The sequence below is a fragment of the Mchenga conophoros genome, linkage group LG15, assembly GCF_057382185.1.
Source record: "Mchenga conophoros isolate Kocher_MC1m ecotype Shallow Benthic linkage group LG15, M_conophoros_male_GT1.1, whole genome shotgun sequence".
NCBI lineage: Eukaryota > Metazoa > Chordata > Actinopteri > Cichliformes > Cichlidae > Mchenga > Mchenga conophoros.
This window is the reverse complement of record NC_140540.1, coordinates 10,317,718-10,333,819: the sequence shown is the minus strand read 5'-3', so window position 1 is coordinate 10,333,819 and position 16,102 is coordinate 10,317,718. Positions and strand designations below refer to the sequence as shown.

Below are 16,102 nucleotides of genomic sequence, written 5' to 3'. Positions count from 1 at the left end.
AACGGCCGCTGTTTTCTTTGTGAGTATTTATTACACGCCGTGCTGCGGGGAAAAGCCTGTTCTAACGTTTGAGTCTAAGGTTTATTTTTTAGCACCTGACGGCTCTTTTTTTTGCTTCTCATCCGTAAATACTCTGCATACTTTTTCACGTGATTTCGTTTATTTTGAAAAGTCTCAACAGGATCTTGAGCTTTATTGTGAAGGATTTATGTGGAAACTAAACAAGCGGACATGCCATTGTTGTTGCTAACGACAATGCATAAAAACAGGCGCTTGTCCGTCAGTAGTGTGGTTATATTAAATATAAGAGAAAGAGAGAACTTTAAGAAATTAATATAGCCACTACAGTAGGGCTGCTCGATTATGGCAAAAATGATAATCACGATTATTTTCACTGAAATTGAGATCTCGATTATTTGACGATATTTATTTAACAATAACAATGTATTGAATAATGACTTTAAAGATTGTCAAAAAATAATATAAAATAGTGTGCAAATACTGATAACAGTGCAAATGTTTGCAATATAAAAAATAAATGAAAAATGTAAACATCTATGTTTAGTAAACTTTGCATTGTTGCTCTGTGGTGCAGCTACGACACCGTAGCAAAGTTTACACACTATGTCTACTTGATCCACGTCTGACTCCGCAAACCCATAATGTTTCCACACCACTTTAGTTTTTTTTTACCTCTCTTTTCAACCAACGGCAGTCACTCTCCTCTCCAAATAACTTCTGCTTAGCTTTCCGAGCTTCCCTCGGGTCCTCTTAATCAGCGGTACCCAACCTTTTTTGCGCCACGGACCGGTTTATGCCCGACAATATTTTCACGGACCGCCTTTAAGGTGTCGCGGATAAATACAACAAAATAAAACTAGTACCGGTACCGAAAAAAAGAAGATTTATTCATAACACACGTGAAAAGACCCAGGGAAACCGAGTTAACGATAAAAGCGATAACAAAATAACGCTGAAAACTGATAAAAACCCTGAAAACTATACATTTCACACTTGAGCCTCAACTCTCGCGGCCCGGTACCAAACGAATCACGGACCGGTACCGGTCCGAGGCCCGGGGGTTGGGGACCGCTGCTCTTAATTATTGTGACACGTGTTCGAAATGCAGAGAGGTGCGCTCGATTTTCCACACGGAGCAGCGCGAGAGTAAAGCACGAGGGAGGGGCTAATAATCGGCTCAGTCATTTTTAATGATCGTTGAAAGCTCAGATCGTAATCGAGATTAAAATTCGATTAATTGAGCAGCCCTACACTACAGTGACCATCAAAACGATGAAAAATATTGCCGTAAACTGTTTATTTTGCGACACCACATATCAAACAGCTCTAGTTTCATGTGTAAAAGTCCTTAACATACATGTTACCCATGTACCCAGTAATCCACCAAGAAGTGACGGGAATGATGACTTGGGGTAGCTATTACCAAGGTTGGAAAAGTATGGTAAACTAGACTAATTATTAACATTCTGTCATTAAACTGCATATCCTTCTTTCTTTACTTATCAAACATAACTAAATATTAATTTTGATCTTATTCCCCTTTAAGGACTGATTAAATGCCCGACAGAATAAAAACAAAACCCTTAACACAATTATAAAGGGTATGGACAAAAAAAAGTCTGACCTTGGTGGTCAAGCAGGATGTTATTGGGATTTAGGTCCCGGCAGATGATCCCTTCTTGGTGTAGAGAATCCAAGGCTGTCACCATCTCTACTGCCCAGCACCGTACAAACTCCTCCGGGATACGAGCTTGGGAAGCAGCCAACGACAGCTTGTCCAGCTCGGCAAACAGCCGGGATACTTCTTTATCAAATTCGCTGCCACCTGTATTACTAATAACTCTTGATGATTCGTCATCAAGTCCTAATAAATTCTCAACCGCTCCACAGGCCTCTGTGCCATTTGTGGCCGAGTCAGAGCCTGTGCTGTTTGGAACCAAGTCTGTGTTTACTCTTGCACTGGGCTCTAGTTTCTCACTATGAGAATCAGTGTCTGGAATGCCTGTGTCAAGAGGGAGGTCATTATTTTGGCGTTCAGAGTGGATAAACATTTTGTCAGAAGCCTCTTGTCCCAATGCCAGACTGTAGTCATCCAAAAGCGAGTTGAATGGAGATGGAGATGCAACACTCGTGTCACAAGTTGCAGAGGCTGTACATAAAGATGAAAGGTCCTGCTCCAGTGGCTGTTCCTCCTCTTCCTCAGGCTGAGTATGAAGCTGTAAGACATCTGGCTGGATGAACTTTTGAGGAGAGGCCGTGACCTCGAGGCCCAGACACACTCCTGAAGTCTCCAATTCCTCCTGTAAAGAGTCTGCAGTCCCACTCACTACAGGGAGGTTCACCAAAAGGTCTGGTGGATGCCCCTCATCCTCCACTACTGCTTCTTTAAATGAGATCACTGGCACTGACTCATTGGAGGCTTTATCACTACAGTCCAAACCCCAAAGATCCAACCCGGGACCTTTGACCTCCTGAGCCAGCTCTGGAAGATCTTCAGTTACACCTGAGTCCAGGTCGGACGTAGAAAAGAAAGGGACTTGTTTATGAGAGGGACGCTGCTCTCCTAGTTCAAGGCACATAACCTCGCTTGCACTGTCTTTGCTGTCAATACGAAAAAACTCCATTGGCGTGTTCTTGGACTCATCTAAAGACAGAGGCACAGCGGGGGAACGTAAAGGACTAAAGACTTCATTGTGATCCTGTCCCTCACCGCGGTTTTGATCGCTGTCTTGGGCATTACCGCTTTTATCAGACAACTCACTGAAGAAGCCAAGCTCCTGAGAACTGATTGGTGAAGAAAGGCTTTCATTGCTGAGAAGTGAGCGGCTACGTGACGATGTGGTGGTCGTTGCATTAGGTACCTCTAATGAGAGCATTTCCTGCTCGCTCTTCTCTTCCTCCTCCTGCAGTGCATCCGGTTCTACTTTCTCCTGTTCATACTCATTGCAAAGGGTCAAATAGCTGTTGGTGCACTCTTCTTCAGAAGTGGCTCCAGAGTCAGTTTGCTCCACAAGCCTGGGAGGAAGAACGCTTTTAAGAGGAGAAAAGAGGCTCTCGGGTTCCTTCTGTAGCCCAGAGACAGACTCTGAATCAGCAACAGGCACCGAACCACAGCTGGCTGAATCTACTTCCAGCTGTGGCATGGTATGTTGAGGAGAGCGCACGGCAGTTGTGTGACTTTTCTGGATGAAAGGGATGTCAAAGCTGTCCTCTGGGCTGGAGTTATGCATGTATTTTCCAATGTGAGACCACAGTTTCCCACCTGAAAAAAGCAGAGCATTAAAAAGAAAACAGTGCACAATATGGGGAGAACCAGAGGTATCAGAAGTAGAACTTAGGGAGCAGACAGAAACAAATGAGCCAATATTAGCTAGATAATCACTTTCCTGTTTTTCTTTGTGATTATTATCATGAACACATAATCTTGTTCCTAGGAAACAGTTTTCTTTATCTAAAACATTTCTGCTCCAGCGTTAACAATAACAACTTATCTTCCTGTAGACCAGAGGTCCCCAACCATTGGCCTGAGGACTGCTACCAGGCCGCAAAGACAGAAGAAAATTGCTTAAAATTGTATGTATTTTATTTTTTATCAGTTTTCCAGACATTTTTACTTTTCCAAACAATGCCACTTTCGAGTTGGACTTAACTCCTGCACTTAACTTAGTTCTGAGATTTTTTTCTGCCCCCATGCATCAGTAACTCTGAAAGCTAACCCTCACAAAAAGCTGAGGACAATGGAAAGAAAACTGTATTTAAAAGAAAATGTCAAGAATCCCATTTAAATTGCAGCTTCAGGTGCAACTTTCGCAACAGGTGATTCACACGCTCCACATCTACTCTGTATAATATTGCCCAGCTAGCTAATAAAGCCATGAAACAAGCTCTGGGCTCCCACTGATTCTGCATTATGGCGAATTGGTATTGATGTGATAATCATGTAATAATTATTGACAGTGCATAATATAAAGTGCGATAGTTATATTTGCATTACAAGCTGCCACCCTCTAGTTCATGATAAAACAGGGGCCCACTGCTCTAGAGAACACATTACAGATCGTCTATGTGGAGAGGTCAGGTGACTAAGCTAACCATAACATCAAATTTTACATTGGATGTGAAACACCTTTGATTCTACGCCTCTACACTCTTCTTCCATTCTTCACTTAAAATTTACTGGTACTTGTTAACTACTTAACAAGTACTTAGTGCGCATGCGCCAACCAGCGTGCAGCCTGTTACAGTCGCTCCTGCTTTTCTCTTAGTTTAGCTTTTTTTTTCTACGTATTCTTTTTTTTCCTGACTTGTATTTTCCTCCGTTTTCTATCTCTTACTCAATCATGTGGATTGAGAGAGTTTTTGTTCTTCTGGTGGCCGTGGAACTGTTACTTTTATCAAGGAACGGGACCGCGGCACATCTCCTACACGCACGGACTGTTTACTCCAGAGATCAGCTGATCGCCCTGATGCCGGCCGGTTCGCTGGCCAGGCCCGCAGCAGTACCAGCTGAAATTTGGATGAAAACACATCGGGGATGCAGAGGTCAAGGACAGAAGAGAAGAAAAAAGGTGACGGTGAGACAGCGGAGGCTCGAAGCGAGGAGGAGGTTTAAACCGTGTCTGCCGTCTATCGTGATGGGTAATGTGCGATCGTTGGCAATTAAAATCGACGAGCTCTCAGCACTGGTACGGAGTCAGAGGGAATACCGAGAGTGTAGCCTGATGTGTTTCACCGAATCATGGATGCACCAGGACATTCCCGATGAGAATGCTTCCGTGGAAGGCTTCCACACTGTTCGGGCGGACAGGGACAGCATCGCTAGCGGTAAGCGGAAAGGAGGTGGGCTTGCTGTTTTAGTTAACAATGGTGTAACCCTGCCAACATAACAATCAAAGAAAGGATTTGCTGCCCGGACACTGAACTGTGTGCTGTTGGACTCAGGCCGTATTATTTACCCAGGGAATTCTCTCACGTCATCTTGGTGGCTGTTTATGTACCCCCCTCTGCTAACCCCACAGCTGCATGTGACACTATCCACTCTGCCATAGCTCGGCTACAGACTCAGCACCCGAGTGCCTTTATTGTGATCTTGGGTGACTTCAACCATGTATCACTGGACAATACACTACCAACATTCAAACAATATGTGGACTGTCCCACCAGGGGAGAGAAAACTTTAGACTTACTGTATGCTAACGTCAAGGATGCATACAGCTCCTCCTCCCTCCCCCCACTTGGTAGGTCAGATCATAACCTGATTCACCTCACCCCCCGCTATGTGCCAATTGTGAGGAGGGAACCTGTGACCACCAGGACTGTCAGGAGGTGGTCAGAGGAGGCCTTAGCAGAACTACAGGGCTGTTTCGAGGTGACCGACTGGGAAACACTCTGTGAGCCTCACGCCGAGGACATCAATGGGCTTACTGAGTGTATCACAGACTACATAACTTTCTGCACCGACTCCATTGTTCCAGCTCAGACTGTTCATTGTTACCCAAATAACAAGCCGTGGGTGACTAAGGACATCAAAGCCCTCCTCAACAACAAGAAGAGGACTTTCAGAGGGGGCAACAAAGAGGAGGTGAGGAAGATCCAGGTGTTACTAAAGGACAAGATCAGAGAGGCTAAGGACAATTACAGGAGGAAGCTGGAGTGGAAACTCCAGCAGAACAGCATGAGAGAGGTGTGGAGGGGCATGAAGACCATCACTGGATTCAGGCCAACCAACAGCAGGGGAACTGAGGGAGGTGAGAATAGAGCCAATGAGTTGAATCTGTTTTTCAATAGATTCGACACCACAGTGTCTGCTCCTACCCCCACAACCTCACCTGTAGTCAGCCTGGAATCCAGAACCACACCACTGTGCCAGCCTCTCTCTTCACATGTTGCCTCCTGTGAGATTCCTGACACCCCTCCCCCACCCATCACCTTCACTCAATACCAGGTTGAGATGCAAATGAGGAGACTTCACTCAGGCAAGTCTGCTGGACCAGACGGAGTGTGTCCCCTTGTCCTCAAGACCTGTGCCCCCCAGCTGTGTGGAGTCTTTCATAAACTGTTTATGCTGAGTCTGAGTCTGCAGAGGGTCCCGGTGATGTGGAAGACATCATGCCTCGTCCCTGTACCAAAGACGCCACGTCCCAGTGGCCCCCAGGATTACAGGCCCGTGGCATTGACCTCCCACATCATGAAGACCCTGGAAAGGCTCATCCTGGACCAGCTGCGACCCATAGTAAGACTACACCTGGATCCCCTTCAGTTCGCTTATCAGCCTCGTCTCGGAACTGAGGACGCCATCATCTACCTGCTCAATCGTGTCTACACCCATCTGGACCAGCCGGCGAGCACTGTGAGGGTCATGTTTTTTGACTTTTCCAGTGCTTTCAACACCATCAGGCCGACCCTCCTGGGTGATAAGTTAGCAGCGATGCAGGTGGATGCTTCTCTGGTGTCCTGGATTGTTGATTACCTGACAGGAAGACCACAATATGTACGTCTCCCACAGTGTGTGTCTGACAAGGTGATCAGCAACACAGGGGCACCACAGGGGACTGTCCTCTCCCCCTTCCTCTTCACCCTCTACACCACAGACTTCAGCCACTGCACAGAGACATGCCATCTTCAGAAGTTTTCTGATGACTCTGCGGTGGTTGGATGCATCAGCAGGGATGATGAGACAGAGTACCGGGCTGTGGTCGACTCCTTTGTCACGTGGTGTGAGCAGAATCATCTGCAGCTCAACGTGGCAAAGACCAAGGAACTGATCGTGGACTTCAGGAAGACCAGGAAACACTTGACCCCTGTTTCAATTCAGGGGGTCAGTGTTGACATTGTGGAGGACTATAAATACCTTGGAGTACACATTGACAATAAACTGGACTGGGCTAAAAACACCACAGCACTTTACAGGAAGGGCCAGAGTCGTCTCTATTTTTTGAGGCGACTGAGGTCCTTCAACATCTGCCAGAAAATGCTGAGGATTTCCTATGAGTCTGTTGTGGCCAGTGCGATCCTCTATGCTGTTGCATGCTGGGGGAGCAGGCTGAGGGTCGCAGATGCCAACAGACTTAATAAACTAATCCGTAAGGCCAGCAATGTTGTGGGGATGGAGCTGGACTCCCTCAAGGTGGTGTCGGAGAGGCGGATGCTGTCCAAGATAAAGACAATGTTGGATAACACCTCCCACCCACTCCATGACATGCTGGTCAGTCACAGGAGCACGTTCAGTGAGAGACTGAGATTACCGAAAAGCACCACTGAACGACACAGGAAATCATTCCTGCCTGTGGCCATCTCCCTGTACAACGCATCCACTTAACACACTGTTTGCTGCTACAACTACACGTTTCTTTTCCAACTATTTATCTATGAGTGACTTATGTATGTATGTATGTATATATATGTATATATTGTACTATTCTTAGTTAGTGTATTGTCTGTCTTGTCTTAATGTTGGTTTAAAATGGAGCACTGTAACAAAAAATAATTTCCCCCAGGGATCAATAAAGTATTCTGATTCTGATTAATTAATAACTGACTTAAGTACAACAAAGTATTGGCACACAAATGAGTTTGAGAGTTTGGGGATTTCCATGCAGGTAGAAATCCCCATTTTTTTGACACCATTTTCCAGATGTAAATGGTAAATGGTAAATGGCCTGTATTTATATAGCGCCTTACTAGTCCCTAAGGACCCCAAAGCGCTTTACATATCCAGTCATCCACCCATTCACACACACATTCACACACTGGTGATGGCAAGCTACATTGTAGCCACAGCCACCCTGGGGCGCACTGACAGAGGCGAGGCTGCCGGACACTGGCGCCACCGGGCCCTCTGACCACCACCAGTAGGCAACGGGTGAAGTGTCTTGCCCAAGGACACAACGACCGAGACTGTCCAAGCCAGGGCTCGAACCGGCAACCTTCCGATTACAAGACGAACTCCCAACTCTTGAGCCACGATTGCCCCCGATTGCAGCTCGATGGCTTAGAAAGTAAAACCCATCAACATGTTGTTTTGTCCAATGTCACTCAGGTCACTGCCTCTTTCCGTCTGCCCGTCTATCGTAGATGTGCATCTACGGAGCCCCGCAGGGGACATGGGAGAAAAAAAAAATTAGTTAGAAAAAAAAAATTAAGACGGACTTTTGCGAGATCTCGCAAAACAAACTCGGGATGTCGCAAAAGTATTGCGAGATCTCGCAAAAGTTTTAGCCGCATTCTTCGGAGGCCGCCAGCTCGAAGCCGACCGGGAGGTCGAGGCACGATGTGCCGGGAAAGCGGTGTTCCTCCCGGCTGTAGTAGGTCTCGACCTCCCGTTAGCTTCGAGCTAGTGGCCGCCAGCTCGAAGCCGACCGGGAGGTCGAGGCACGATGTGCCGGGAAAGCGGTGTTCCTCCCGGCTGTAGTAGGTCTCGACCTCCCGTTAGCTTCGAGCTAGTGGGTGTCAGATCTCCAAAAACGTCGGAGCACTTTTGCAAATATGTGATGTCTTGTAAACCGAGCAGGTATCTGACGTTTACACAACTAAATTCACGCCTCAAAATATCTTAAAAGTGTATTTTGTGACCCAGAAAGAGTAATATTACAACTAAGTAGCTGCCGCCATTGTTGGAATTCAACTTTCGCGAGAAAGTTTTGCGAGATCCCGAGTTTGTTTTGCGAGATCTCGCAAAAGTCCGTCTTAATTTTTTTTTCTCCTATGTCCCCTGCGGGGCTCCGTAGCATCTCACTTTTCTGAATCTGAAAATGCTACATCAAAAAAAAAAAAAAAAAAAAAAAGAGTGGCTACATACACACAGGCATACATACGTATCACACGCAGCTGTAGTGTAAGTAATTGGGAGCTAGCATCTGCTGTGTGCAATTAGAATGAATACGAAGTTCACAGTGATGATAATGATAGCGGGGCAGCTCGATGGCTTAGAAAGTAAAACCCATCCACATGTTGTTTTGTCCAATGTCACTCAGGTCACTGCCTCTTTCCGTCTGCCCGTCTATCCTTATTCAGCCTATCAACTACCTCCATGTTAATACTATAAAAGCAGGACTACTACGGGATTTTTTCGTGTAACAGGAGTGAGTCATAATGAGTGAAACGGTTTCTGATTGGCTTTATCAAATCCTGCTGAACATCCCATATGAAATTCAACACTGTCCACTAATATTAGCACAGGATGGTTATGGAGTACACCAGATTGAATAGGTTACAGGGCGTTAAAAAATATGGCTGCCATTCATAGTATGCACTCACCCACGCACACAGTCTACACACACATCCTAGAGTGAGTGGGATGTAAGGATGCCCAGGTGTTGGCATAGCTAATGAAGCATGGCGCCACCTGGTATTCAGAATAATGACCTGTGACACACACCCATCTCTATCAAACATCTGTCTGGAACAAGGGCACAGAGAGGGGCAGGAGACCGGAGAGTCAGGAGAAGGAGGGGAAAAGAGAGGTGGAGGTAAAGAAGACAAATGAGGGAAGATGAAACAGATGAGACTGAAATGTGTCCCTTACCTTCAGCATACTGCAGCAGAAGAAAAACTGTGTCTTCTGAGACAACAAACTTTCTCAGCTGCACCATGTGGGGCACAGAGCGAGGCATGATGTTCGTCTTCGTCCGCCCACAGTCACTGCTTTTCCTCAAACCCTGCAATAAAAAAAAAGAAAAAAAAGATGAGAGGTGAGTCATTAAAGGGAACATATGCACTGATTCAAATAACAAGCATTTAAGTAGAAGATAAGAAAAGAGTGCATGAATAGGAGGAAAAAAAATGTGGCAAAGGAGAAACTTCCCATTAACCAAGTGCTAGTTATGCCCTGTGGCAACCCAAAGTCACCGGATTCATCAAGCTACATACAGCACAAGAGCCACACAAATCTATCAGCGCTACATGTAAAGTTCACATCGGGTGTGAGAGTGTGTATGCATGCATGCACGTGTGCGCACGCGTGTGTGTAGTCATTTATGCCTGCGCGGTGCGTTGGCATCTGGCACACGTCTCACACCTGAGAGCAGAGGAGCTGACAGGGACAGGCCCATTAGAATCAATTACACCAGTCACACACAGGGGCTTCTGGCACACTTCACACTTACAGTCAGGACGAGGAGGATGCAGGGCAAAAAACCCACACCACAACATAACGCGCGCGCGCGCACACACACTAGACTTACTTTCAGGATGAAAGTCTCTTGTGTTCTCTTGTCCATGACCAGAAGAACCTGCAATAGAAGAGTACCATTAATTGCAGGACACGAAGAGACATATGCAGACTAAGATGATGTAGTGGTTATGTCCTCCAAAGCAGTTTTTTTTTTTTTAATGACCGGGTCAGGACACACATAAGGTTTAGTAAGAGATTAATGCAGGCCCCTAAATTACACTAAATTGACACTACTATGTCAGATCCTGTTGTGCCAACCAAACAGTCTCAGTGATATTATACAGAAAAACAAGAATCAACAGAGCTTTAAAGGATATAAAAGACCTAAATATTCTTGGAAATATTCTAGCAAATCTGGCCATTCCTTGGTCCTTAAAAAAACATTCAGAACAAAGTGAGAGTCACTTATAACTCTGTTTATATACAAGACTGAGCATCAATTTTAGAGAACATGTGCTGTCTAAAACATGTCACCACAGAGCTATGCAATTTGTCATGACAGAGGCAGTAATTACTAGCAGTGTCATCACTAAACTGTCAGATGTCAACAGAAAGGGAAAGCAAATCCTTTTTTTCCCCATTTAATTTCCCTGTTCTTTTTCACTTCCCCCCCTTTTTCCTTCCTGAGATCTTCATTTTCTCCCTTCTTCCTCATTTCTCCTTTCCTCTCTGACATCTCCATCGCTCGTTTACTCCCTCCCTGTCTCAGGGGAGAGCTTGAGCATATGTGTGCGACCCAGTGTGTGTGTGTGTGTGTGTGTGTGTGTGTGTGTGGTGCATGTGTATGTTTTGAGAGTGCGTTCTCTCCATGTGACCCTGACTGGGACCAAACAGGTGCAGGCTAAATGGATATGAATGGAGCAGTGAGTAAACAGAGTGGCGGTGCTAGCCAGGGTGCTAATATAATTAAGAAACAAACATCAGGGAAGGGGGGAGATAGATAGGAGGGGTGGGTGAGGCGGTGCTGGTGGGGGCAGCAGGGTGAGGACCTCTCTCCATCTGTCCCCGCTGTCCCCATTTAAAGTAAAAGGAGGAAGGAGGAGGGGGTGGAAATAGATAAGAGGAAAGAAAACACCACTGCTGGATAACTTCATCTTTGATTGAGGTTTTTTTTTTTTGTTTTAACGCCTCAAAGACTTCTGACATATTGTGTATTTTGAGTGCACCTCAGTGGAGTTATACATGTTGGTATTGTGTCAACGTTTTCCTTAGGGTTTGTTGTTGTGTGTGCGTGTGTCTGAGTGAGTGTGTAGGATGAGCATCATTGATTCAGTGTTGTGTGTCGCTCTCTGAGCTGCTTGCCAAGTCATTTCATGGCTGAGTGGAGAAGTTGCTTCGCCGGCAGCTGGTTGAGAGGACCAGCAACCCAAACTGACCTTGTGGTAGTCATAACTGATGCTAAACATACACACACTCAGCCCTTACCATACATCCAGTAAATCTACTGTGTTTTATTACCCCTGATAAAAGAGATGGTCAAAGAAGTAAAGGACACACAAGGAAGAGAAATCTGGAGTTGGATAACATCCATACTCTGGGTTGAAGTCATCATTAAATTAACGAATGTCTGCTAGCCCTGAGTGTAATTATTTTGTGAGAATTCTGCTATCAAATTACATGAATGTGTATTTTAATGAAATGTGTTTTCATTAAAAAATTACTTGGTAGAAAAAAGGCAAACTGGTGATTGGGTGAATGAAACAACACTTAAATGAAGTCATACAGTCAGCTTGGAGGATGCAACACTTGTAAATTGAAAGCATACCTTATCTATGACCCCTAACACCCTGTAAGCTCTCAGCTCCTCAGATGGACTCTGCTGCCCTCCTCTGTTCAAAGAAGAGCAGCACTGTACCCCAAAGGCCTTGAAAAGAAAAACCTTTCAGTGTTTCATACATATGCAATTAAATCATTCATTCAAAAAGATAAACTTATTTCCTTTAATCATTTAATCAATTCATTCACAAACTTATGATGTTTTCACTGCAGTGCGTGTGAGGAACCTGGTAGATGCATGCATATAAAGAACATTTGTGTAATACAATACAGAAAGCCTATGAACCAGCATTTCACTCCCACTCACCACTGTTTGTGTTGACCCTTGACCCATGTTGCTTCTCAGATACTGACTAGATATTTGCTCTGCACGCATCAGATATTCGGCAGTCTTCTTTTTCACGGCCTCTCGCCGTGTAGCACTTGGCTCACCTAAAGAAAAAAATGTAATTAATATTTTTTTTAACAAAGTAGATCGAATAGAGTGGAGTCTAAAGTTAAAAGCATGGAATTTAAATGGCTTACAAAGTAAAAATGACGCATTTATGCTTAATAGATCCTTTTTAAGGTACATTTGTAGTGAAATTTTAACAAATTGGACGGTTTCTGGACAATGCTTTTTCTGCATTTCAATAACTGCCAGTCTACAACATCAAAGCAAGAGTTCTAGGTAAGTTCCTGAGCCCAAGTGTCACTCAACTACTATGAGACCATATAGAAATTTATTGAGCTCTTGGTCAAACTAACCTTGCACGCCTTGCAGCAGCAAGTCAACTCCACTGCGATAGTATGAAAAAGCTGCCTGGTAGTCCTGTTCCTTCTCCTTTTGGACAGCAAAACAAATGAGCTCACTGGCTTTGTCCAAGTAGTCTGAATTAACGTCCTTAAGGTTGCCGCCAGTGGATTTTTTCAGACTGCTGGGGAAGAGCGGTGCTCGACCTGGCCAGCTAACCTCTGGGTTAGGGGCTGAGGAGGCAGGGACCGGGGCAGGTGATGGAGTGCGACGTACATGCAGGGAGGGCAAGCGAGGGCTGCAGCTGCTGCTAATGTTGGTGGCTCCCCCTTGTGGCTGGTTTGGGGAGGTGTGACCTGAGGCCATGCCATCATCCAACTCAGCCAAAGAGTCTGTGTCCACCGCAAGGGAGGTCAAGTCGCTGTCACTGGATGGGCCTAGGAATAACAGGAATCCCGCAGTCATAACGGACAGCTACAAACATAAACCTTTAACAAAACTACATCATCATCTTCCTCTCTTTAGGGGTAGCCACAGTAGATCACCTGTCTCTCCATCTCACCCCATCCCTAGTATCCTCCTCTGTATGTCCTTCTTCACTACATCCACGAACCTTCTTTGTGGTCTTCCTGTTTTCCTCCTGCCTGGCAGCCCTATATTGATTGTCCAAAATGTCCACTATTCCTTCTCTGCACATGTTCAAACCATCTCAGCTCTTCCTCTCACGTACTCATTTCTAATCCTGTCTCTTCTGGTCGCTACCATCTTATAAATCTTTAGTTTCACTCTTCTGTCACAAATCACCCATGCTCACCCTCTCCATCCTGTCTTGACTCTTTTTTACACTCACCATTTATTAGATCCATATATATCCCAAAATATTTAAAGTGTGCAAGTTTATTGTACATACCTCCATACTCTGATGTGAGAGTCAAATCTTCTGCCCCACTGATATCTCTCTGAACTGAAAAACATATCCAGACATCGCAAAGCAAATTTGAATTAGCACCTACTAATCAGCACCTAAGCTGAAAGGAAGACTAATAACAGGAAAGACATTCTGTGTGCAACCCTACCATCAGAGCTACAGTCTGATAGAGTGTCAGCCAGGAACTCAGAAAAGGGTTCCGCTGGTCCAATGAGCTCTGAGCCGTCATGGACCTCACCACCCTGGACAATAAAAAATAATTCAGTCAAAAGTTTTTTGCGATTATTCTTGTGTTTCTGTCAATGTGTACTAGAATACCTTGAAGAAATCTTGGATATGCTGGCTATTGTAAAGAGCAGGGATATTAGCTGAGAACTGCAGGAGATCCTCAGAGCACTGTCTTCTTTCCTCAATCACCGAGTCATCAAAACGACCTACGACAGGCACACACAGATGCAAAAAACATACATAAGTGATGCTTCCATTACGCAAGTGATTATACTGTATTTATTATAACTAGTGCCTGCTTACAGTATAATAACACCAAGCTATCTGAAGTGGGCAAATCCATCTCTACAAAGCAGGGCTGCAACGATGCGTCGATATAATTGATGACTTCAACTATGAAAATTTGTCACCGTGGAATTTTATTCTCGACGCATCATGTTCTAAAACCATGCACTAAAGACGTTACATATAAAACGCATGGAAAAATCTGGAAATCAGTTTTTGACACAACACCGGCACCCTGGAGCTGTGACGTCGACTCTGAATGGGTCAGTTTTAAGCAGTCAAGTTAGTGCATTGCGTTAATACCTTGTTTGTGTTCATGTGTGTACAGTAATGTTTATATTAGCTTACCTGTCGGAAACTTTTCATGGATGATGCTTGCTAAGCGAACACTGTTTCAGTTTTGTTGGCTAGTAAGTGAAATGCGATAGAAAACCATTAAACAGCAGTAGCTACACTGTCTCCTAGTTTCTTTCTCACATCAATATCAGGATTAAACAGTGTAATTGGTATTGATCACTACACCATCTGAGAAACTATGAAATAAAACCAAATTTGTGATTTGGTTTTATTTCCAATTCTGTTTTGTTCAGCTTTCCTAGTATTAAGCAAAGGCGTATAGATGAGTTTGTCCTGAGAAGAGGCTCTTGCACCTCTCAAATGACTGAAGTCATGACAGAGAGGATCCTCAGCATGATTATCAGCAGCTGGGGACATCATCTCAAAGATAACAGTCCAGAGCATTTTCACTGCAATCGTGCATTCATGAATTAAATCATCTGTGAACTTTGCAAATTTTTTTCATTTTGGACTGGAAAAAAAATCTTTATGATTTAATTTTAAGCTTTATTTAAACTTATGGACAGAAGCCATTTTTAGTTTCCTATTTGCACATAACTTTTTTTTTGCCAAAATACTACTAACACTTTAATTTGTATTACCTAATTTTTTATTTATTTAATTTTTATTCTCACAGAGTTCCTCTTGAGTAATGTTTAAACACATTTGATTATTTTCAAAATCCTTTGTTTCCTGTGTCATTATTTTAATTTGCTTTGGGACGAGACAACAGGGTAACAGCGGGAATAAGAGTTATTGAAATAATTGTTGACCGATTAACTAATCAAAAAAAAAATTGGCAGATTAGTCGACTAACAAAATAATCTTTAGTTGCACGCCTACTACAGAGTCTAACATTCACATTTTTCTTTGTTCAAAATCTCAACAACTCAAAGATGAGGTACTGTAGAATCGAAAGAAATCTCACAGAAGAACAAAACTGTAGAGGAGTAATTCTGTCAATCAAGACAAGCTTTCGCTCTGGATAATTTTAGGGCAAATGTGTGACACAGGGGAATAGAGAAAGTCATCTTCTTACCAAAGACCTTGGCCTTAGCAAAGGGAGGAAACAGCTCTGATTGGCCACATGCATTCTTGTGCAGCTGCCAGAGATTCTGATGGAGTTTCCGGAAATCACTGTATCTCTTCCACACTGTTATCTACAGAAAGACAGACACAGAAGAAACAGATAAATCAATCATTTGGGGTTTAAAGATCTATCTATCTTTAATTGAATGGATTATGATTATTATCGTTGACTGAACAAAAGCAGCTGATTTTCTACTTGTTTGTAAATGCAAGCTCATTGTCACCGATAATGCTATCTTGTTAAACTCAAAAATAGCTAACATAACAACCAGAGTACTCCACAGCCTTTAACTCCAGAGACTTTTCCCTCATGTGACTGCTACTAGGCCAAAACATAAATCAATGTAGTCCACATTTTGCTGTCATCTTGTGTTTCGAAACTTTAAATACAAGCCACAACAACCAGAATGAAGCAGTTACTTAGTGGAATAAAGAAAAGCATAATGGCCACATATTGAGATGCTACTGTGGTGTGCGGAAATTTTAGGCTGCTGGATGGTGTGGGGAAAAACTAGGCCAATCACATCCTCCAAAC

At 44.0% G+C, this 16,102-nt stretch overlaps 1 protein-coding gene across 1 annotated transcript in view; it reads right to left on the bottom strand.

Annotated features, from left to right (window-relative positions):
- Positions 1–16,102, bottom strand: part of rps6kc1 (ribosomal protein S6 kinase B1) — a 29,008-nt gene that overhangs the window by 10,786 nt on the left and 2,120 nt on the right. The window contains exons 3-12 of the mRNA XM_085246300.1: positions 15,518–15,638; positions 13,948–14,063; positions 13,778–13,871; positions 13,612–13,665; positions 12,716–13,138; positions 12,276–12,400; positions 11,958–12,056; positions 10,203–10,250; positions 9,545–9,677; positions 1,646–3,283 (exon numbers count right to left, since the gene is read on the bottom strand). Coding sequence (XP_085102426.1) covers positions 1,646–3,283; positions 9,545–9,677; positions 10,203–10,250; positions 11,958–12,056; positions 12,276–12,400; positions 12,716–13,138; positions 13,612–13,665; positions 13,778–13,871; positions 13,948–14,063; positions 15,518–15,638 — 2,851 coding nt within the window. The remainder of the gene's footprint in view (positions 1–1,645; positions 3,284–9,544; positions 9,678–10,202; positions 10,251–11,957; positions 12,057–12,275; positions 12,401–12,715; positions 13,139–13,611; positions 13,666–13,777; positions 13,872–13,947; positions 14,064–15,517; positions 15,639–16,102) is intronic.